The sequence below is a fragment of the Dama dama genome, chromosome 6, assembly GCF_033118175.1.
Source record: "Dama dama isolate Ldn47 chromosome 6, ASM3311817v1, whole genome shotgun sequence".
NCBI lineage: Eukaryota > Metazoa > Chordata > Mammalia > Artiodactyla > Cervidae > Dama > Dama dama.
This window is the reverse complement of record NC_083686.1, coordinates 31,082,178-31,107,797: the sequence shown is the minus strand read 5'-3', so window position 1 is coordinate 31,107,797 and position 25,620 is coordinate 31,082,178. Positions and strand designations below refer to the sequence as shown.

The 25,620-nt window shown below is 35.9% G+C and overlaps 1 protein-coding gene across 1 annotated transcript in view; it reads right to left on the bottom strand.

The window, feature by feature from the left end:
• Window positions 1-9,302: 9,302 nt before the first annotated feature.
• LOC133058836 (UDP-glucuronosyltransferase 2C1-like) overlaps window positions 9,303-25,620 on the bottom strand; it is a 24,213-nt gene continuing 7,895 nt past the window's right edge. Inside the window, exons 2-6 of the mRNA XM_061145840.1 lie at window positions 23,194-23,342; window positions 19,593-19,724; window positions 14,007-14,094; window positions 12,209-12,428; window positions 9,303-9,640 (exon numbers count right to left, since the gene is read on the bottom strand). Of these exons, the coding sequence (XP_061001823.1) occupies window positions 9,361-9,640; window positions 12,209-12,428; window positions 14,007-14,094; window positions 19,593-19,724; window positions 23,194-23,342 (869 nt within the window). The 3' untranslated portion in view covers window positions 9,303-9,360. The remainder of the gene's footprint in view (window positions 9,641-12,208; window positions 12,429-14,006; window positions 14,095-19,592; window positions 19,725-23,193; window positions 23,343-25,620) is intronic.

Sequence of the window (25,620 nt, the reverse complement as noted above, 5' to 3'; positions counted from 1 at the left end):
GACATTAACTGTGCTCAAACTAAATCTGGGTTTAAACCAATTGCATGAAACTCACAATCCAAAGGTCTCTCTGAGCTTCACAGTCAGTTTATAGAAGGTTTGACTAAACTTTGAGTTGTGTACTTTGCATTAAAAATTAAAAGGAAATGCAATTGCTTTGATGGAAACAAAAATATCAATAAAGTCAATAAGATGAGTTACAAAGAAACCCCTCAGAATGAGAGCTTCCAAACTTATTTTAGTTTATATCAAAAAGGGCATGTGAAGTTAAACATAAATTCATAATAATTTCTAAATAATGTCAAGAAAATCCATCATCATCTCATGTGTATACAATGAAGACTAGAATTTTTTGGAAATAAATAAATAAATGGCAAGTAGATGGGGAAATAATGGAAACAGGAAGAGACTTTATTTTGGGGGGCTCCAAAATCACTGAAGATGGTGACTGCCGCCATGAAATTAAAAGACACTTGCTCCTTGGAAGAAAAGCTATGACCAACCTAGACAGCATATTAAAAAGCAGAGACACTACTTTGCCAACAAAGGTCTGTTTAATCAAAGCTATGGTTTTTCCAGTAGTCATGTATGAATGTGAGAGTTGGACTATAAAGAAGGCTGAGTGTCGAATAATTGATGCTTTTGAACTGTGGTGTTGGAGAAGACTCTTCAGAGTCCCTTGGACTGAAAGGAGATCCAACTAGTCCATCCTAAAGGAAATCAGTCCTGAATGTTCATTGGAAGGACTGATACTGAAGCTGAAACTCCAATACTTTGGTTCCCCGATGCAAAGAACTGACTCATTTGAAAAGACCCTGATGCTGGGAAAGACTGAAGGCGAGGGGAGAAGGGGATAGCAAAGGATGAGATGATTGGATGGCATCACCGACTCGCTAGACATGAGTTTGAGCAAGCTCCGGGAGTTGGTGATGGACAGGGAAGCCTGGTGTGCTGCAGTCCATGGGGTCACTAAGAGTCGGACACAACTGAGCAACTAAAGTGAACTGAACTGAGATTTTTTTTTTTTATATATATTTTGGATTTTTTTTCTATGATTTTATTTGAATGTTTGTTTAACAGGATAGTTAGTCTCTGTGGTATTTTTCTTACTGATAAATCTGCTAAATATTCAGATAAGAATGAGGCCATCACTTACTGCCAGATGGAGTAACTATGCATACTTTGAGATGTTAAGACAGAGAGACTTAGAGCCAAATGTTTTGATGCTAAATTCAGTACTCTCCCTGCTAAATCACATCTATCTTTAAGAGAAACAGAGAAATATATCTTATTATTAGTGCAGATAAGATTTCAAGCTCTGGTTCTCATTAGACTAATGTTATATTGAGAAGAGATACTTTATTAATAGAGTGAAGTAAGGAAGTCATGAAGAACATAACTTGATAATATTATCCTTCTATCCAGCAAGTCTAATTGTATTATCTTTGCCTTTTTGTTCTAAAATAATTTTTATAATGCAAAATTCCATTTTTTTTTTTTTTTTGCTTGAATTTTTGCAACTTGAATTCACTACACTCTGTAGAAATGAATCCAATGATATTTAGGGACATTGGCTTAAAAAGTTTATTTTCCTCAAGCAATTAAACAATAGGAATATATAAAGATAACATTGTCATAAGAATAATTGTTTCTTAACAAAAATATAATTATGTAATTATCCAATTGTTTACTATTTCTACACATTCTACTCCAAAATTATAAATCAATCTATTTACATTTATAGGTGTCACCATTACAGTCATTTATATATCTAATCTGGAATTACTACAGAACCCTTATGGTCTCACTGCTTCAAATTCTGCACATGTGCAACTCACATTCCATAGAGAAATTTTGCTGCCGTTTAAGTTGTGTCTGACTCTCTGGGACCACATGGACTGTAGCCCACAAGATTCCTCTATCCATGGGGTTATTCCAGCAACAATACTAGAATGGGTTGCCATTTCCTCCCCTAGAGGACCTTCTTGACCCAGGATCGAGCCAGCGTCTACTGAATCTCCTGCTTAGCAGGCAAATTCTTTACCACTGAGACACCTGGGAAGCTAGAGAAACTTCACTGATCTTTTTTTTTTTTTTTTTTAAATTCTCTTTCACAAATTATCTTACTTGAGTCAAATGTTTTAATAACTACGTCTTGTATAGATATTAAAATCTATACTCTCTGAAATGGCCCAAAAGATGCTGACTTGACTTCTAATCTTATGTTGTTCCACATTCCTTCCCCATTGATATCTGCTTTCTTTGAGGTTTTCATGGTAAGAATTTCTTCTCTGGAATGACATTAGCAAGACTGCAGAATAGGAGATCTCTACTGTCATCCCCACAGAACAATGATTTTGGTAGTTACCTCAGGATGAGCATAACTTTCTGGGAATCTGAAAGCCCAATGAAGAAGTTTCGGCCCACCATGGGAGCAAAGAATCCCAAGAATGTATGCGTTGAAAAGGGTAAGATGAACAGTTTTGCTTTTTTGTGTCACTTCTTCCCCAATTATCATGGTTCAGTGCCACAAAAGATCTATGTAAAATATAATTTCTCCCAGAGGAGAAAGTGAAATTGTGTGAGTCAGTGCATGATGTCCCAGCAATAGGAATGTCTTTTTTTTTTTTTTAACCTTGCCAAGATTACTGAGTGATCTGCAAAGCTAAGGGGTTACAAGAGGCTGGGATCATTGCTGGGTCTTAGAACTTCTCAAAGCAATGTCGCTAACCATTTTGTGGTTCTTCCTACTAAACAATTTGCAGACTCCATCAGGTGAACTTCCCACCATCTCCTTGGACACCTCATCTGCAGACCAGTCTGAGCGGCCACAGGCTTCCCCAGTGCTTCATCTGTCTCACCCACTCCACTCTGCTCCTCCTCCCTGACCCACAGAACAATCTCCTCTGTGCACTGCCATGGACAGCAAGAGTTAGCAAATGCAGAAATCTGACCCATATCTGTGGTATTGGGAGAATACTCACAACCTTGAACATTTCAGGACTCTATACTTGAGAAGACAAATGGGAAACTCTCAACATGGGGCTGGTATTGTGGGATCAAAAGGAGATACACAACCTAAATAAATCCCCCACGAGAGGGAGAAATCAATGTGGAAGAGACATTGGGAGGTCGTCTGTGGGGTCACAAAGAGTTGGACATGACTAAGCAACTAACAGTGCACTGCTACTGCCATTTAGTACAGTTAATATAAAATTTTCAAGGCATCTTCACAAAAATAGGAAAAACACTCCTAATATTTGTATGGAGCCACAAAACACCCTGAATCACCAAAACAATCTCCAAAAGAAAGACAAAGCTGAAGATATTACACTTCCTGATTTCAAGTTATTTTACTAAGAAATAGCAATCATGAACTGAAATGACGCTGGCATAAAATATGGGCAAAGACCACTGAAACAGAGTTGAGAGTTTAAAAAAAAAAAAAAAAAAACTGTAAGAAATATGGGCAACTAATATTCAACATGAGGTCCAATAACAATAGGTGGAAAATGGATAATCCTTTTCAATATACAATGTAGGAAAACCAGATTACCATATCCAGAAGAATGAAACTCAAATGCCACTCACAAACTTAGCATGAAATGGATAAAGAATTAGACATAAAAACAAAAACCTAAAACATTCCTGGAAGAACAAATAGGGAACATGTTCCTTGACATTGGTCTTGGCAACAGTTTTTTGGATTGACCCCAAAAGCACAGCAATAAGAACAAAAGTAAACAAGTGGGACCACAACAAAATAATAAGTTCTGCACAGCAAAAAAGAAGAAAGAAAGAAAAGGCAACTGACAGATGAGATTAGCAAGCCACATATTTGATAAGGCATTAATATCCCCAAAATAAAAAGAACTCATATGTCAAACCCAATCTCTCAATTTACTTTGCAGTACAACAGAAATGGTGGCTCAGTGGTAAAGAATCTGCTTGCCAAGCAGGAGACAAAGTTTCAGTTCCTGGGTTGGGATAATCCCCTGGAGAAGGACATGGCAATCCACTCCAGTATTCTTGCCTGGAGAATTCCAAGGACAGAGGAGCCTGGCAAGCTACAGTTCATTGGGTCGCAAAGAGTCAGACATGACTGAGCAACTAAACAACAATGACAGCAGAAATTAACACAACATTGTAAATCAATTATACTCCAATAAAATTTAACTTTAAAAAACTCATGCAATTAATAGTAAAATAATATGATTTAAAACTGATCAGACACATCGAATAATTTTTCCAGAGAAAACATATATATGCCCAACAAAACAATTGAAATGCATTTCTAACTTTCACAGAAATGCAAATCATAGCCACTTTGATATATCAGCTAACGCTGTTAGAACTAGTTCAGTTCAACCACTCAGTCGTGTCCAGCTCTTTGCGACCCCCTGGAATGCAGGGTGACAGGCTTCCCTGTCCATCACCAACTCCCAGAGCTTAATCCAATTCATGTCCAGTGAGTCAGTGATGCCATCCAACCATCTCATCCTCTGTCATTCCCTTCTCCTCCCAACTTCAATCTTGTCCAGCATCAGGGTCTTTTCAAATGAGTCAGTTCTTCAGATCAGGTGGCCAAAGTATTGGAGTTTCAGCTTCAGCATCAGTCTTTCCAATGAATGTTCAGGACTGATTTCCTTTACGAAGGACTGGTTGGATCTCCTTGCAGTCCAAGTGACTCTCATAGGTCTTCTCCAACACCACAGTTCAAAAGCATCAATTCTTCAGCACTCAGCCTTGTTTATAGTCCAACTGTCACATCTATACATGACTACTGGAAAAACCATAGCTTTGACTAGATGGATCTTTGTTGGTAAAGTAATGTCTCTGCTTTTTAATATGCTGTCTAGGTTAGTCATACCTTTTCTTCCAAGGAGCAAGTGTCTTTTAATTTCATGGCTGCAGTCACCATCTTCAGTGATTTTGGAGTCCAAAAAAATAAAATCTGTCACTGTTTCCATTGTTTCCCCATCTATTTGCCATGAAGTGATGGGATCAGATGCCATGATCTTAGTTTTCTCAATGTTGAGTTTTAAAAGTATGAAAAGGGTGAAAGATAGGTACTTGTATTACATCATGTCATGTGGTTTGCTGATATTATATACGAGGGAATTGCATCTAAGGGTATAAAAGGGGACATCTCTGAGGGAAATAAATGTCAGGAACTGAGAATGTGATTTTAGGATCTCAGTCTACTTAATCAAGTTTAGAGCCAGAATCTAGAACATTAGTAGAAATGGAGTGGAATTCAGAAGCAAAGAACCTAGGGAGGAAACAAAATTGAGAAACAAAAGGTCGGTGCAATCCAGTGTGAACTGCAGAACTGATGTTTCTCTGCTCCATAGACTGCATATTATTCTAAGCCCCAACTGTACTGCTTTTTAAAACACTACAGTTGATATCCTCATAAATTTATGGATAATGTTAGATCTGAGAGTACAAGTGAATCATTATTTTTGGTAAAATATGTTGACTATAGCTGAAACAAATACGTACCTCACCATAAAAGACAGCCACGTTTAGAAATCAAAGCACAGAATTTCATGGATCATTTTTTATTTATGACACATAGAACTTGACATTGTGTTCATATATATATATATATGCACATATGTACAAAATATTTGTGTATACCTGTGATGGTTTAAAATTATCATTTTAAATTAAGTCTTAATATGGAAGAAATTTGAGCAGGATTTCCTAACATAGTGATGTATGAAATGCAGCTAGTTTAAATATAAAGTATTTTAGAACATGTTATACTAACTGACTAGGAAAACCAGAGGTCATCAAAATGCAAGGAAAAAAAATGCCTATTAAAACTAAACTGGGAAAATAAAGCATGTTACAAAGGTTTAGCCTCTGTATACCTAAAATTATTAGCAAATTGTTTATTTAATGCAATGATGTATAGATTATTTAAGTAGGTAAATATTAGTGCTTAAGAGAAGTTCGTTTCTATAAAATAGAATAGATTCACTTATTTATCAGAGTAGTTCTTTTGTATAAACAGAAAATTCAGAAACAAGGTATCTAAATCTTGAATCACTTAAGCTCCTTTATGTTAACATAATTTTATATTATGCAAGAGATTTTGATTTTGGCATAAAATGGTGAAAGATTCAATTATGGTTTTTAAAGAGTATTATAGAAAAGGACATTATCTTACTGTCAGAAAAAATGCTTTAGCACTATGATAAATTACTGCTTTGATTATATGAATTAGGCCTTAAAACAAGCAGCATCAGTGTTCATGTTTTTTAAACTCTATATCTTAAAGTATAATAATTATTTCAAACTCATAAAATTAAGAAAAAATAATTTTCTGATATTTTTATAGTTAATTTTTTATAGTTAATTCCCCATTGAGGAATAAATTTATGTTTACCTTGTTCTTATTTGTGCCACTATTCCTGTAATAAAACTGAAAAATGCCCAAATCATTCATATTTGTCCTACTTCCCTGGTGGTTCAGACAGTAAGGAGTCTGCCTGCAATGCGTGAGACCTGGGTTTGATTCCTATGTTGGGAAGATCCCCTGGAGGAGGAAATGGCAATCCACCCCAGTATTCTTGCCTGGAAAATCCCATGGATGTAGGAGCCTGGCAGGCTACAGTCCACAGGGTCCAAAGTGTCAGACATGACTTTCTTTAAGATAATTCTATATTTGTTCTAATATATTTTTATGTTCTTAGACTAATCTGATAAACTAATATTTATTCTGAGATTGTAATTTGAGGTCTATTTTGCCTGGGATATAAATATCAAAGTGTATGGTAAATCATTACTAAATCTGGTTGATATCAGTTCAGTTTTGTTAGTCATGTCAGACTCTTTGCAACCTCATGGACTGCAGCACGCCAGGCCTTCCTGTCCATCACCAGCTCCTGGAGTTTACTCAAACTCATGCCCATTGAGTCGGTGATGCCATCCAACCATGTATTATGTTAAATAACTTTTTGGAGATAGACTTTTAGAAAAGAATGTTAGGGACATCTTTTTTAAAGAGGAGAATTGGGTAGAATTCAAAATCATTGTCAAGAGCCCCCAAAACTGATTCTGTATAATTAGAGAAGAAAGAAAGGGAATGTTCTTTCTTTTTTTTTTTTTTTTAAGAGATACCTCTTTTTATTAAAATTCAAGCTGTGTTTTCAAGCTTACTGCAAATTTCCAGCAGATGCTAGTTAGTAAGAAGCCTAAGTACTTGTGCTTGTAATAGTGATCAAAGGACTATTTGTGTGAAGACCAGGGGAAGTGATGGAAGTGAAGGAAGAAATGAGAAAACCCACTGAGTTTCTCTTTAGATGGAGAAATCATTCCCCATAGCAAATAGCATTTCTGAGAAATGCATTTTCCCCAATGAATCTGCAGTGTAGCTCTAAGAAGTTTGCTTCTTCTCTCCAAATGTATATGTTCTAAGTAAAATTAATATAGGGATTTTTAAAAATTAAGTTAGTTTAGGACTTGCCTGTTGGTCCAGTAGTTAAGAATCCACCTGCCACTGAAGGAGACATGAGTTCAATCCCTGGTCCAGGAAGATCTCACATGCCACAGGGCAACTAAGCCTGTTCAGTAAGACTACTGAACTCCCACTCTAGAGCTCCTAAGCTACAACTACTGACACTCACATACCCTAGAGCCTGTGCTCTGCAATAAAAGAAACCACCTCAATGAAAAGCCCATGGACTACAACTAGAGTAGTCCCTGCTCACAACACCTAGAGAAGGCCCATGTGCAGCAATGAAGACATAACACAGTGAAAGATAAATAAATTAATTAAAATAAATGTTTAAAAATTGTTACTTTGAAAGGATGGGTATTAAATTCCAGTCATTTACTTTTGCTCCATCATACCAACAACCATGCGAATCACTAGTTGTCTGAAGCTATGAAGTGTTACAATACAAATTAAGTACTATTATTATTATCAAATGAGTACTATCATTACTAATATCCAAACGAAGGGCAATCTTCAAATCAAAGACAAAGCAAAGGTTTGTATTCCAAGAGGGACAACATCTAATATATGATATGAAAGAAAATTGATGGTGTAAAATGTACTTTACAGATGAGTAGAAACCCTATGAATTGCCTGATCATCTTGACTGGAAAGGAAGCTTTGACTAGAGTGTGCACTACATTACTCCTTGTCTAGTTCCTTTAGAATATGTGCAATAATTATTGCATATGGAACCCAAAATCATGTCAGATATTAAGGAAATAGTCAATATGGTTAGTGCTGAAAATAGAATTACTCCTTACGTTCTTAAGGCCTCAAACAGCATCTCAACTGATTGAACTGAAAGCAATGAATGAAGTAAACCACCGCATCGTTAATGGTAGCAACTTTTTTTTTTTTTTCTAAAAAAATTTTTTTTATTGTTGTAAAATATACATAACAGAATTTACCATTTCAGCCATTTTAAAGTGTACAATTCAGTGGCATTGAGTACATTCACCATGATGTGCCACCATCTACTTCCAGGATATTTTCATCATTCCAAACACACCAGGCATTAAAAAGTAACTCCCCATTCCCTTCTTCCCCAGTCCCTGGGAATCTCTATTTTACTTTTTTTTTTTTTTTTTTATTAGTTGGAGGCTAATTACTTCACAACATTTCAGTGGGTTTTGTCATACATTGATATGAATCAGCCATAGATTTACACATATTCCCCATCCCGATCCCCCCTCCCACCTCCCTCTCCACCCGATTCCTCTGGGTCTTCCCAGTGCACCAGGCCCGAGCACTTGTCTCATGCATCCCACCTGGGCTGGTGATCTGTTTCACCATAGATAGTATACATGCTGTTCTTTTGAAATATCCCACCCTCACCTTCTCCCACAGAGTTCAAAAGTCTGTTCTGTATTTCTGGTCTCTTTTTCTGTTTTGCATATAGGGTTATCATTACCATCTTTCTAAATTCCATATATATGTGTTAGTATGCTGTAATGTTCTTTATCTTTCTGGCTTACTTCACTCTGTATAATGGGCTCCAGTTTCATCCATCTCATTAGGACTGGTTCAAATGAATTCTTTTTAATGGCTGAGTAATATTCCATGGTGTATATATACCACAGCTTCCTTATCCATTCATCTGCTGATGGGCATCTAGGTAATGGTAGCAACTTTTATGTGTTTATTTGTTTATCCTCTCTTTTTAAAGAAAAGAGTCTTTTAAACCATAATTATAAATCATGCAGCATATTTTTGGAGTGACAGTTTGACTTGATAAGCTGAGGAATGGACGAGAACTCAAGAGAGTAGGAATCTGTTCAAATCAGTGGCTGGGATAATTCAGATGGATTGCATCAAGGTTTCTAGTCCAACTGTTAAACAAAAAACAAAAACTACTCTCTCTTTTTCTTCTTTGAAATTTTACCAAACTTTCCACAACAAAACAGGCAACATTTAGTGACCAGGAATAGAACAGTTGCCACACAAGCTAGCAGGAAGCCAATCACATCCAAAGAGTGGTGCTGGTACCAGGTGAGGTCATGGAAGGCTGGGCGAAGGTGCTTGGCTCCTTTGTGGCGCATGACAAACTCAATCCAGAAGACTGCTCGGTCCAGGGGTTTCACAGGCTGATCATGGTGAATTCTTGATAACTTCATAGCATTCTCTTTATAGCTAAGGATTGAATATATAGATAGCCACTTGAAAATTTTGTTAAGGACATGATATACCTAAAATTGTTATATACTATTAAAAGTATATTACATAATTATGAATATATTATGTCATAAATGATATCACCAAGAATGCAGAATATACATGAAAGTTTTTTTCCTCTTGAGATACTTCTAGATATGGTAGTTTATTAACTGAAACTTGTTGGATATTTCATAGTCTCTATAATAATTGGAGGTAGGGGAGAATTTCTAACTGGAAGTAACATTTTAAAGATTCAGAAAGAGGAATGTAGAATATGTAATTTGAGAATACAGAATTTTGATCTTTTTTGCTGAATGTGGTGCTGGGAACATAATAGTGACAGAAGCAGCATTTGAGGGGCAGAGCTATGAGAAAATATCTCTTCCTGTACTCCTCTTCCCTCTCCCCGATTCGGTTCAGATTATTAGTGCTAAAAGAAGCTAGTTTTCAACAGCAGCAGGAAAGTTTTCAGTCTGAGATTTTCATGGCCCTGACATTCCAGATGAAAACAAGAAGCCTGATGTGATCCTCTGAGCAAGAAGTAGGGGCTGAGAGTAAGTCGATGGTATATCAGTGCTATTCTCAATTTGCCCCACCCACTTCTTCCCCTGCTGTGTCCACAACACCATCCTCTCTACATCTGTGTCTCTATTTCTCCCCTGTAAACAGGTTCATCAGTACCACTTTTCTAGATTCTGTATATATGAGTTGATACATTTGTTTTTCTCTTTCTGAGTTCCTTCTCTCTGTAAAATAGGCTCTAGGTTTAGGGTTTTTAATGGCTCACTTAGAGGAAGTAATCCTTTGGGTTTGTGAAGGAGATGGAGGAGGAAGGTTATTCTCCCACACTGAAGTGCAGTTATCATTGATAGAGAGTACAGAACATTAAATTGTAGAAAAATAATGAAATACATGTAGAAAGTTCTGTTTCTAGCCAAGAAAAAAAGTATGCAAAACCCTGTCACCATTTGGTTAAAAAAAAAAAAGAAAAGAAAAGACAGCTCTTTCTTAATATACAAGAATTTAATGAATAAGTACCTCTAGATGTATTCAGGAAAACAAGGAAAAAACAATAGCTCTGAGACGTAGAAAAAAATTTTGTCAAGTTAAAAAATTAATAAAAACAAATCATTCAGGAATATATATGCCAAGCATGCTGTGCAAAATTGCTTCAGCTGTGTCTAACTCTTGCGACTCCATGGACTGTAGGTCTCCAGGCTCCTCTGTCCATGGAATTCTCTAGGTAAGAATACTGGAGTAGGTGGCCAATCCCTTCTCCAGGAGATCTTCCTGACCTAGGGATCGAACCTCTCCTGCATTGCAGGCAGAGTCTTTACCATCTGAGCCACCAGGGAAGTCCCAAAATGCAGCCTGGTCCAATTTTTATACATTTTTTTCTTTTCTATTTATAAATTAGCACAAAGAAATTTCTGAAGTAATATTTCTATACTGGTAATAGGTTATGTGAGAGTTGGACTGTGAAGAAAGCTGAGCGCTGAAAAATTTGATGCTTTTGAACTGTGGTGTTGGAGAAGACTCTTGAGAGTCCCTTGGACTGGAAGGAGATCCAACCAGTCCACCCTAAAGGAGATCAGTCCTGGGTGTTCATTGGAAGGACTGATGCTGAAGCTGAAACTCCAGTACTTTGGCCACCTCATGCAAAGAGCTGACTCACTGGAAAAGCCCCTGATGCTGGGAGGGATTGGGGCAGGAGGAGAAGGGGATGACAGAGGATGAGATGGCTGGATGGCATCACCGACTCGATGGACATGAGTTGAGTAAACTCCAGGAGTCTGTGATGGACAGGGAGGCCTGGTGTGCTGCGATTCATGGGGTCGCAAAGAGTCGGACACGACTGAGTGACTGAACTGTACTGAACTGAACTAAATGGGTTATAGATACCTGAAGAGAGCTAAGTGATTTTTTTCAACTTTATTTCTCTATATTTCTGTCACATTGCCTAAATTCTTTATAGTAGTAATATCTGTAATTTTAAAGGCATAATAAATGGCTTCCCAGGTAGCTCAGTGGTAAAGAATCTGCCTGCCATTGCAGGAGATGTGGGTTGCATCCCCGGGTCAGGAAGATCCCCTGGATTATATAGGTTTTTATATATAAAAATCTCCATTTCCCCTGGAGAAGGAAATGGCAACTCACTCCAGTATTCTTGCCTGTAGAATCCCACAGACAGAGGAGACTGGTGGACTAAAGTCAATGAGGTTGCAAAAGAGTTGACACAACTTAGCACTGAGCATGCACGTGAACAAAAAATAATATTAGCAAAAGTATGTGTGACTCTTTAAAAATAGTTAACTGATTTAAATAAATTTAGCATTTCTTTGAGGATGAAATCTATTCTCCAGTAACAACAGTAGGTAAATATTTTCATAGACTTTGAGAAGTATATGACAATAATTTATTCGATGTTAGATACGTCCTGGTGATTATATTGTATTAAATTAAAGTATTGAATTAAACTGAATGAAACAATTACTCCTTTTAAAATACCAATGTTTCTCAGAAAACTGGGTACTTTATACTCACGTAGGGTTGATAATAACTTCCTTCAAAGCGTTAAGCAGATCTGAACTCGTCATTCTCTGCAAGTCTAATTCAACAGCTGCTCCTCTGGCTTTAACACGAGCAACATTACCATACTGATCACCAAACAGGGGGATTCCCACCATAGGGACCCCATGGTAGATAGCTTCATAGATCCCATTGGTTCCACAGTGAGTGATAAAAGCTCTGGTTTGGGGATGACCTAAAATGATAAAAAGAAAAAAAAAATCAGTATTCTAAATTGAAATAGAAACAGAAAGCCATAACATCTCTATAAATAATTAATTCAGTTAGGTAGCATCTTCTATATGATTGTGTGCAGTGAAGCCACATATAGATTCCTATAGGTGCTAAAGAAAGTAGCAATTGATTATTCAGGCTAAGCAGCAGTTAGTGATTCCAGCAAGTCAGTCATTCCATAAACCTCTCAAAAATTTGTGCAGAATTAAATGATGGAGAGTACCTGCCATTGGACAAGTAATTGGGATGAGGATGCTCTAATAAACAGGATTGAGGGATTTAAGAAAAAATGCTTCTATGAATGGGACATGGGAGGTGATATATGCAGGGTTTCAATGTGAGAATGTTGGCAGCACAGAATAGAAAGATAGACCAAGGCAAGTTCATTAAGTACCTGTTTAAGAAAACAGAATTGTGCGTGTAATTTTATAGTAATCTGGAGCCATATGATAGATGGTGAAATGATTTACCAGATTTTTTTTTCCCCGAATAGTTAAGGCAGGGAAATTGCAGAGAGGTGGATGCATGCAGAGGAGAAAATGGATACAGAGAGTCAGGAAGGTGTTGCCATATTCTATGCAAAAAGTAATGAGAGCCTGATCTAAAGGTACTTTCCTTTACCCTGATTCTGAAGAGGCAGAGATTATATCATAAGTGGAAGAATTATAAACTCCATATTTATGTTAGAGCTTGAAAAAGATTCTACCTTTGACCAAAGTCTAGTCAGGCTCCTCTGAACTCTTCTCAACTAGGTCCTGGTTTGGGGTTCTTTTTTCTCTCTGCGTTACCTCATTTTAGCTAGCATCCTTTCAAGTCAGTTTCCCTAGACTCTTGAAACCTTGATATTTGATCACCTCTCTGATTGTTGATTCATCCCTCACCATCCCCCTATTTGATACCTGATCACTCTGGCCTGCCTTCAGAAAGAATCTGATTCAGTTGTTTTTGCCAGAATCCCTCCCCTGTTGTCTGTGATGCTTACTCTTATTAATTTTTCATCTAATGACCATCCACTCTGTACTTTGCCTATAAATCCACTTTTCCTTTTTGACTCAGAGTTGAGTCCAATCTCTGATTTTCTGTGAAAGTCTATTGCAGTAGTATTCATCCTGATGGTCTTGGATAAAGTGTTCTTTACAGTCTTGCGGGGGGGGGGGGGGGGCGGCTTTTTGGATAGCTCGGGATTCTTGGTAAAGAATCTACCTGCAATGCAGGGTTGGGAAGATCCCCTGGAGAAGGGAAAGGCTACCCACTCCAGTATTCTGGCCTGGAGAATTCCGAGGACTGTATAGTCCGTGGGGTAGCAAAGAGTCAGACACGACTGAGCAACTTTCACAGCACTTCACTTCACTTTACAAGTCTTTAACAAGTGTCACAGATAATTTTTTTCTTTAACAAACTCCAGAAGAAATGTGAAGAAGCCATTAAGGTTTTTATTTCTTATTTTGAATACAATTTTTTTGGATTTATTTGTTATTGAGTAATCGTTCAGATTATCCCTTATTTTATTTCTGTTTGATTTTCTTCTCTTTGGTCTTACCCAGAAGATCATTCTGTGGAATCCATTCATATATCCGGGTATTGGCTCCTAAATTTTCTGGTTTCTTTCCTCCATATTTCCACAGAACCTGTTAAGGCAAGTGTCTTTACTTCATTTGAAGATTTTTAGAACCATATCCTGTCAGAAGGAGGCAGTTAATTTAGAATTAATCAGGTTGGATGCCTCCAGGTATTACACAAGTGATGAGGCCCTAGTGATTAAGTAATGAATGCTTTTAAACCATTGACACTACAATCATATTTTCAAATGCTTACAATAATCCTCATCTGTATATTAACAGGTTAATTCTCACTTAGAAGATGAAGAGAAAAAGGACAATCTTTACCTGAAACAATTATGTATTGGCATTACTAGGTTATTCTGGTAAAGGGCATTTAGCAACAAAATTTTCAGATGTAAAGGGGACGGATGTTATTTACCTAAGAGCTTGTTAGCACTCTGACTTTTGATATATACTTGGTAGTGATATAGAATTGAGTATTGGTTTCAATATCTGGTTAGGGGATTGACACCCTGCTTCAAGCCACCACCTGCTAAATTTCCCTGAGATCAGACTGACTACTATGAGCCACTGGCTCCTCTGAAAGTAATACCTACTGGTCTTCAAAGTCAGTGCTCTGAGAGATTGACTTCTGAGCACAGAATATCTGGGCTAAGGAGTCCAGGATTGGGCTCAAGCCTTTCAGTCTTTGGGAACCACCTCTGCTAATCAGCCTACTTGGGGATATGAGCCTTGACTGTATTCCTTCTCCATCCTTCCTATCTATCTAATTGTGGTTCCTTCTTTATACCTTTAGGTGTAGAAGATCTTTACAGCCCGTCTTCTGTTTGTTCTCATTAATAACTGGTCTGTAAATAGGATCTATTTTAGTGTGCCTGAGGAAAAAGGTGAGCTAGGGGGTCTTTCTACTCTTCCATCTGAACCACACTGCCATTATATTCTCTTATAATCTTTTATCTCTATAAATCCATTAGTAATCACCCTAGGATCATTTCTAATTTTAATTTTTTGCATCAACTCTCTTTTTTCTTTTTTCCAGTTTAGCTAAATGTTTGATAATTATGCTGACTTTTTTAAAGTGCTGGTTTTTTATTTTATTGATTTGTCCTGTTTTATTTTTAACCTATTTTTGTTTGTTTATCTCTGATCTAATAATAATTACTTCTAATAATCATTACTTCTTTGCTTTGGCTGCATGTTGGTTCAGCTAGCCTTCTTTTTATAGTTCTTTAAAGTATAATCTTAGGTTGCTTGTTTTCAATCTTTCCTCTCTTTCAATGTAGTCACATAAAGCTATAAGGGCTTTCCTAACAGCTCACTGGTAAAGAATCTGCCTGTCAATGCAGTAGACATGGGTTCAAACCTTGGATTGGGAAGATCCCCTGGAGTAGGAAACAGCAACCCACTCCAATATTCTTGCCTGAAAAATCCCATGAATAGAAAAGAAGAGCTTAGTGGGCTATAGTCCATGGGGTTACAAAAAGAATTGGACACTACTTAACTACTAAACAAATTCAAATTCAATAATTAAAATTTTTTCTACGGCCCTGATTTCTCACCATATATTTTCTTGTCTCTTGTGTTTTCATTCATTTAAAAAGATATTTTCTAATTACTCTCATGCCATATTCCTTGACCTACTGATCCAATAGCAGAAAATAACTCAGCTTCTTTATAGAAAGAGGAAGAGATTCACCCTCTTTCTTTTACTGTTGTCATAATTTATATATTTATGCATTGTGTTCCTAATTACATAATTGTTTTTAAGCATTTATATATTAAATTTTTGAGATTTTTAAAAGTTAGATATACCAGCCAAAACTACAAAAATACTAACTTTTATAATTGAATTGACTGCAATTTCATATCACCGCAGATCTTTATTTCTTCATATAGTTTTGTGTTACTGTTTAGCAGACTTTTATTACAACCAGAAAGCTTTCCTTTTGCATTTTTTAAAATCTAGTGTTAATGATGTTCCTCAACTTTTGCTTTTCTGGGACTGTCTTAATTTGTACTTCAATGTTGAGGACATTTTCCTGATATATAATTCTGTTAGCAATTTTGTCTTTCAAAGCTTTTGAATTTATCAACTGTCTTTCCAAGGTTTCTGATGAGAAATTGGCTGATCACTGTATTAAAGATACCATATATGTAATGAATTCTTTCTTCCTAGCTATTTTCAATATTTACTCATTATCTTTGGCTTTCAAGAAGGTGATTATAATATGTCTTAATGTAGGTTGCTTTGAGTTTATCCTACTGGAAATTCATTAAGCTTCTTGGAGGTATGGATTCATTCGTGCTAAGCTGCTTCAGTAATGTCAAAATCTTTGCGACCTGGTAGACTATAGCCTGCCAAGCTCTTCTGTCCATAGGATTCTGCAGGCAAGAAAACTGGAGTGGGTTTTGTGCCCTCCTCCAGGGGATCTTCCTGATCCAGGGATCGAGCTCACAACTCTTAAGTCTCCTGCATTGGCAGGCAGGTTCTTTACCACTAGCGCCATCTGGGAAGCTTGTGCAGATTCATACCTTTAATAAATTGGGGCTATTTTAAGTCATTATTTACTTTAATATGCTATCTGCCAATTTCTCTCTTTCTGGGACTCCCACAGTATATATGCTAATTCACAGGACGGATCCCCACAACTTTTAGACTTTGTTCATTTTTCTTCTCTTTTTTCTTTTTCTGTTCCTCAAACTTGATAATTTCAATTATCCTTTATTAATATTTGCCACCTCTTCTTAATATCTTCTACTTCTGTTAGGTCCATACTATTTCTGCCCTTTATTGAGGCCATCTTTGCATGAAATGCTCCCTTGGTATCTCTGATTTTCTTGACTAGATCTCTAGTCTTTCCCATTCTACTGTTTTCCTCTATTTCTTTGCATTGATCACTGAGGGAGACTTTCTTATCTCTCCTTGCTATTCTTTGGAATTCTGAATTCAAATGGGTGTATCTCTCCTTTTCCCCTTTACTTTTGGCTTGTCTTCTTTTCACAGCTATTTCTAATGCCTCCTCAGACAGCCATTGCTTTTCTGCATTTTTTCTTGGGGATGGCCTTGCTCCCTGTCTCCTGTACAATGTCATGAATCTCCGTCCATTTTTCATCAGGCAGTCTGTCTATCAGACCTAGTCCCTTAAATCTATTTCTCACTTTCACTGAATAATCATTAGGGATTTGATTTAGGTCATACCTGAATGGTCTAGTGGTTTTCCCTTCTTTCTTCAATTTCAGTCTAAATTTGGCAATAAGTAGTTCATGATCTGAGCCACAGTCAGCTCCTGGTCTTGTTTTTGATGACTGTATAGAGCTTCTCCATCTTTGGCTGCAAAGAATATAATCAATCTGATTTCGGTCTTGACCATCTGGTGATGTCCATGTGTAGAGTCTTCTCTTGTGTTGTTGGAAGAGGGTGTTTGCTATGACCAGTGCGTTCTCTTGGCAAAACTCTTATTAGCCTTTGTCCTACTTTGCCTGCTTAATTCTGTATTCCAAGGCCAAATTTTCCTGTCCCTGCAGTCCATGAGGTCTCAAAGAGTCAGACACAACTGAGCAACTGAACTGAACTGAGCTGAACATTTGCTGATGTTTTGCCTCATGTCTGAGTTAGAACCCCTGCAGTGAATTTTTCACTTTAATTATTGTAACTGTTAACGCTACAATTTCTTTTTGATTCTTTTAAAAAATAATTTATTTCTCATTGCCAGTACTTCCTTTTGTCCCTGTATCATTTTCTTCTCTTTATCATTGTCTTCTTTTGTTACTTTGTCCATCTTCAGGACAGAGTTTTTAAAGGATTTGTTTCTAGTAATTCCAAAATCTAGGATGTCTCAGAAATTGTTTTTCTCAATTTATTTTATTCCTTTTCTCCCCCCTTCATTCTTTTGATTGGGCTATACTTTCATCTAACTTTCTATGTCTTGTGATACTGGTTGAGATGTGTACACTGGATTTTTAAACAAAATTCTAACTCTGGAAATCTGATTTGCCCTTTTGACAGGGTTTGCTTTGTATATTTGTTTGTTTGACTCTTGAAGCATTTTTATTTGCCAGGAAACAGGCTGAGGTTAAAGCTTTAGGCCTTCTAGATATTTTACAAACCATTGTCTTTTCATGGACCTGCACATAGCTTTCTAAATTCCACTGGGTGAGGTTGTTTTTCAATGACCTAATTCAATGACTTGCTCCCAAGTGGACAAAAACAGGAAATTTAAAAAAAAAAAAAAAAATAGGCTTATCCTTTAAAGTTCCTGGAAATTGCATCTTCCAGTGAAGGTTGAAATGACTGTGGCCAACTTTTGTGCCTCACCTCAATTATCACAGACAGTAGTCAGCAGTTAGACTGCAGACACACAGTATTTGGAGGTTAAAGTCTCTATTGCCTCTTATGCTGCCGCAAATCACACCAGGAATACAGGCATGCAGCCTACTGTGAGGCTGGGTGACGGAGACTTTCAAGTTGCTGCTATTCTAAAGGCCTTAAATTGACTGAAATTAACCACAATTTCCACCCAACCTTTCCACTGTGAGTTGCAAGTACTTAGATTCCAGAGTTCAAATATCACTACTTCAGATAGCTTTTGCTGGAACAATTTTGTTTATGCAGAGAGAGAGGTCTTGGTGCTTCAGATTCTGTCCTGGTTTAACCCCTAAGCATTGTATATTTTAATACAATTCAATATTCTTACGAAGATGCTTTTTTACATTAAATATTGAAAAGGTACTGCTTCCACAAAACAATTTGTGAAAGTTATTTGGCTATGAATACAATAATTATTGTGAGCATTTGTAACTTAACATTACAGGTAATTCTCCGTTTTAACTAGAGCTAGGGGAAAAAATGTCTTTGGGAGTTTAAGAAGAACATTACTCAGTTATAACCTAGAATAGTATCAATAAAAATTATAATTTAGGGTAACATCATAGAGTGAACTACATAAGTCTTTATTGTATTAATATTATTAAAGTTTTCAATTATTTAAATAGAAGAATCATTGTTTAGGAGTATCCCAAGAATCTAGGCTGTTACTTCAAGGCTCAACCAGGTCCTGATTGATCCAAATCCATTAACTATAAGGAAATAGAGTCCCAAGGCATCCTGTGAATCAAGACTATAATTTAAAATATCATAGTCTTTAAAATATTTAAAATAAATATTTTAAAATATTTAAAATAAATATTCTTTTATTTTCAATCATGGCAGTTGCAACTTATTAAATTAAAGTTGTGCTTATATTAAAACAAAATAATACAAACAACAAAACAATGCTAGATTACATGGAAGGTTTAAAATCTAGGCACAAGGCTTACTGATTAACAGTAGTGAATGATTCAGTATTAGCTCATTGTTTAAAGAAAATTCTGCAGTATGTTTTCCTGTTAGCAATGCCAGGATATCAATCACATGTGTTGTTTTCACAGTACTTTTTTTATATCTCAGTTAAATTGACAATAACAATACCAATAACTTCTACATTTTGAAGCATACTTTTTAATTAAAGAGTTTTTCCTAGATTCTAAAATAGCTGCCCCTCCCTCAAAAAATATAAATATCTGACCTTTTGTGGAATCTGGGCAAGAGCTGATGCAATCATTTTAGACTTTTCTTCTGTGAGGTTTTGGACCATTGATCCCAGAGTAAACACCACGACTCCATCTTTTCCAGAACTTTGAACAAACTCCTCAAACTCCTGTGAAGAAAACAGTCTTTGTTATGTGAGAGTTTAGAGTTATGAGTCATACCCTTTTCTCAATGTGCCTGAACTAAGAATGATTCTATTTTTTCATGTTAACCATTTCAGAGTACAGAATATGACCTGAAATCATTGGTTATAGGCAAATTAAAAATTATTTAAATTGGAGGTTCCCTTTTAGCACATTAGAGGTGTGTGTGTGTATGTCTTTACAAATTATTGACTACATGTATCTTTTGCCATTGCTGAGCTCTTTACTTATATCATTTGACTCTGATACATGGTAACTAAAGTAATATATATAGATTTGCAGATGAGAAAGCTATCTCAGAAATGTTAAGTAATTTGTCCAAGGCTACAGAGCTTCCCTGGTAGCTCAGCTGGGAAAGGATCCACCTCCATTGCAGGAGACCCCAGTTCCACTCCTGGGTGGGAAGATCTGCTGGAGAAGGGATAGGCTACCCACTCCTGTATTCCTGGGCTTCCCTGGTAGCTCATACTGTAAAGAATCTGCCTGCAATGCGGGAGGGCTGGGTTTGGTCCCTGGGTTGGTATGATCCCCTGGAGAAGTTAACAGTTACTCACTCCAGTATTCTGGCCTGGAGAATTCCATGGACAGAGGAACCTGGCAGGCTACAGTCCGTGGGGTCCCAAAGAGCTGGACTCACTGAGTGACTTTCACTTTCACACAACTGTAGGTGTTACAACCAAATTTCTAAGTTACTTCAGCATGATTAAATATGCCATTTTACTTTGAATGTGATGCTATACGTGTCTATTATACGACGGTCACTCTCAAGAGTATGCATTATAAGAACTTCTGTATTACTTATCCAGTCAGGAAGTTATATAGCTACCTCATTTCTAAATGTGCTGTGGAACCTTCTACCAAGAGAAAAAATAAGCAATATAAAATAAAACTGAAATTTAGAAAACAGAGAAAAGTAACTGTACCAAAAGTATGTCATTATACTGACTGTGCTTCAGTAGAAAATGAAGGATAAATCTTATTAGCATCGATGGCTAAATATGAGGTGAAGCACCAGAACTACTTAAGAATCAAATGTTATTCATTTGGAGCATTGTGGAGAGGGTGCTAAAAGGTAATAAAGAGAACTGAATTAGTCATTGGCTTACTCATCATTTACCATTTTACACGCACTAACTCTGAAACAGCACACAAAAGTTGTTATTGTTCGTGAAAAGGTTCAAGTTTCACCAGGTTCTCCATCATATTCCCTTCTATTAGAGCCTCAAACCTCATGATTACTTTACTCTTCTCCCTCTTTATGCCTTACTTTGCACATTCGCATTGACTCTTGTAGCTGTATATCCCATGTTGATTTAGCATCCTTTGTCGTCTAATTTTTGTAATTGGGGATTACTGAGCCAACATTAGCAATACAAATTATTCAAATAATTCAATGTTATGAAAATGCTTGCTACATTGAAGAATCCTACTGATATCATAGATTTAGGAATCTTTTTTTTTGTTTGTTTTTCATATGTGTGAGAGCATATCATTATGTAACTGCAGAGATGTGATTGTGCTTTTGTAGTGGCCCCAGAGCCCTAGTGTTCTCTGGTGGGTGGAGACAAGGACTCACTGGAAAATCTACAAAGCTCTTATGCTTTCTGGACACCCTGCAAAAAAATAACAGGTTGATCCTTGATGCCACATTATTGATATATAAATACTTAAATACACACATTACACATACATATACATACACATTAAACATTACACATACATATGTGTGTTATTGGTCAATACTAATAGAAGAATTCTGCATATTTTTGAGCCATTAAGTATATCTGTTTATCAGCAAGTTTCACACTATTCCAACATTTTATTTCTAGGATTTTAGAACTGAATTTTTACAAGGCATAGATCTTTTATTAAAAATCATGGAAAATAAAACAACTTGGAATACTTAAAGGATTACTTTCTGAGCTGAAAAAATGCTTATGACAATGTAGAATGGATATCCAACATCATCTATCTTTTCAAAATATTGAAAATTGCGCTTTAAGATTTTGATGTGAATGTAAATGTCTCTGAGAATAGTTTATTAATTTTAAAAACTTCATAAATACTTCATTGACCTGTCTCCTGTGATTAAAACAGTGTGTTTAATAGCTGCTTGCTAGATACTGCATCGTACCTCATTCAGCATATACAAACATGAATTGACCATTTTCCCTCAAAATTGCTCCTTTCTCCTTCTTCACTTTGTAAATTACAATATTCTCTACTAAATTCTCATACAAAACAGTTAATATAAAGGTATGACATATACAAGAAATAAAAAGCTAAGGATTAATTCTGAAACTGTCACTCTCAACTGCCACCTCCAACCTATCTGAAAATCTTACTAACTTTTGTAAATATTCACTAAATCTTTCCATTTATGCTCAAAATTATTATTATATTGCAGTTTGGATTTCTATAAAGTCTTTCTGAAACTATTGCACCTATTTCTCCCCCCATTCCATCTCAGCCCATTTAAATTGTACTCCATTCCAAATAATTCAATAACCAAAATATATGAAATGGTAAGCTGTATCACATTATTGCTTAAACCCAGGTCTCCTCCACTCCAGGTGGATTCTTTACCTTCTGAGCCACTAGGGAAGCCCAAAGACTACTTAGTATTGCTCATTTGCTTTTTTCATAACTTACCCTATAATCATCTTTCCAGACTAATTTCTTTCCTCTATTTAAACCAAACAAATCATTACTGTAAGTTCTGCCAGGATTTGGGGTGAGCCATCACACCTCTATTTAATCTTTTCTCAAATTTCATAATTTCTCTACTATGTCCATTTCTTAGACTAGGTTATGCTGAATAATTTGCAAAAAAATCTCAGTGTCTTGGGGTTTCCCTGCTGTTTCAGGGATGAAGACTCTGCTTTCCAAGGCAGGGGACGGCTGTGCAATCTTGGTCAGGGAACTAAGATCCCACATGCTGCAGCAGCATGGCCAAAAATAAACAAGTAAATAAAAGGCTCCAGAATCTTAGTGTCTTAAAGCAACAGCTTCTTTTACCATATATTCATCTATTATTCCATGTATTTTTAATCAAGATTCAGATTGACACATGCCGTTCACATCACAAAGGGAAAGAGAACTCTGGAATAAGTGCATCTGACAATTAACAGTTGGATATGGAAGTTATACATGCCTCTTCAGCTCATACTCATTGCCCTGAGAATACTGGACAATTTCACTAAACTCAGGGGCTGGGAATTTTATTTTAGCTAAACATCTGGCATATTTGATTAGCATCAGTAATGATTACCACAATGGTGTAGAAAATCTGGTAGCATAAAAGTCTAATGTGGATAAATCCCATTAATTCTTGAGTCTAGGTTTTCAGTTTGAATATCAAGTACTAGAAATAATAAACTGCAAATCATTCCAGGAGGTAAATACTGAGAGAGGCAAAAAGACACATTTAATTACCTTAGGCAAGGGTTTTGCAGGCTTGCAGTGCAGTCCTCCAACAAATTCAAAGTTAGGTAAGTAAGGGTGAGGAAATTCAAAATCCCAGTTAGTTCTCATCAACCACATTTCAGCTTTTCCCATAGTCTCACATAATTTGGCAGATTTTCCTGAACAAAAATGAAAGATGATGGAGGGAAAATCATTTGATATGCTAGGTGGGACATGTTTTACCATCAAATTTCCCATGAAAAATCTTTAAAGAACCAATATTAGTTCTATGCAACCCAAGAGAAATCAATAGTCTTTTTCCCCTCCAAGAGTACAAAATACTGAGACTATGAAGAACCAAACACAGAATTAAGTATGGAATAACCAAAGACCTTCTGCTTTATCTCTACCAACAGAATCTTTCAGCTTGAGCTACACCTGAGCCCTACTCCATGCTCAGAATCAGCAGGTGCTCTTAGCAATGAACAAGAAACTCAGCCAGTGAACCTCAGCCTTCTGTGGTACAGTCTCCTCCTCTTCTGGAATTTCAATTTATCTCATCCTTATTGCTCCAAAAGTCTCTGAAAGCTTTAAAAATAAGCAACTTTTTAAATTGAACCACTGTTTTCTTTTCTGGTATTGGAAATGTTCTGTTACTACTAAGCACATCCTATCCAGAATGGAAATCTTATATAATAAAAATCTTCAAGTGATTATCTTCTTTGCCATACAAAATTAGTTTCACAAAACTCTGTCCTCTTTGGTGAAGATAGAGCACTGCGTCATAATCTGGTGGCAAAATATTTTCTATTTTGACCTACTTGTTGACAAAAGTGTCCCCTTTCAAAAGAAGTGGAAAGCATGTGAATATTAACATAATAGCAGCTCAAATCAGTGACTCTGAATTAAATCAATTTCCTTAGTTTGGAGCAAGAGTTTCATTTCTGAATTAATATAATTACTGTGGTATAAGGACCCTTATTCAGAATGTCAGTGTTCTTTTGAAATATGTACTCCATATCACCAATAAAAAGAAACTATAGCTATTTGGATTCTCACCACATGATTTTTTAAAAAATGTTTTCCTTGATATTCTAAGAGCGCTGAAGTTTTGATTACAAAACATGAGGGATTTTTGAATTGCCAGAGAAACCTATCTGCTTAAGAGATCACAAGCAGATCTCAGTAATTTAGGGGTCTGATTCTGGTAACATCCAAGGTATTCAAATTCCAGTTTCAGACCTAGTATAGACCTCATATTACAGCCTTAAGTGTCAGCTATGGGTATAATCTTATTTTCTTTCTGAAATGCTTTACTCCTCGGCTCTGTTAATGACAATTTTATTGACATATAATTTACACCATACAATTCTTCCTTTTAAATACACTATGTAGTCTTTTATGCTGCCTTCTTTTACTTAGCAAGTTTTCAAGATTGATTCCTAAGGTCATATGTATCAGTACTTCAAGATTTTTTGTTTCTGAATAATACTTTTGTACAGATATACTTCATTTTTTTTATCCATTCAGTAATTGTCAAATATTTGTGTTGTTTTCATATTTGGCTCTATGAATAATGTGGTTATGAGCATTAAGGTATGTGGTTTGTGTGGATAAATGAATTCATTTTTCTTTGTTATAAGCCTATGACTAGAATTATGGGGTCATATCATTGATTTGCCTTCTTTTGTTATCCAAATAATATCTTTTTTAGTTAAAATCTGCACTCTTGTTATTAATCTAATGTGCTTCAAGCATCTTATTGAAAGGAAGGCAATAGTGTACAAAAACTATAATTGATCTGAATAAAGATTGTGAGCCAATATCTCAAATTTGGAAAACCATTTCCCAAAGTTCCAAAGCAATACCGCTTTTTGTATTATGATGCTGCATTTGTTGGATACTGGACAATTCAAAGATTATTTATATCTTTAGAAAAATGTATCTATGTTTTATATTGTTATTTGTTAGTGATTTACTGCAGATTTTTGTTTTTACATACTGTGAAGTTAAATGTTAACTTGCATATTTCTATTTAGTAGAAAAAGTCATCTCTTAAATTATGATTTTATTGCCTTATTAGACATTGATTATTTTTGTGTCTAACCTAATAATATTATCCTAACATTCTTTTTCCTCCAAAACTGTTTATAAATAGTTCCTCAAAATATTTTGAAGCAGATGCAATCTTACCTGTGTCATCAATTATTAGGACATATTTGTACATAATAAAGTTAATAATTACATAAATTATAAGTTATATTTTTAATTTGAAAAAATATACTTGGAATTCATTTTATAATAGAGATTATAAATTGATTCTGAATGATAGTCTATATCTAATAGTATTTTTAAATTTATAAGTAAAAGAAATGTTTTCCTTCTATTTTATCCCTTTATTCTTTTTTTTTTCAGATTATTGATATATTCCCCAAAGAATATTTCAGGTGCCAAGAG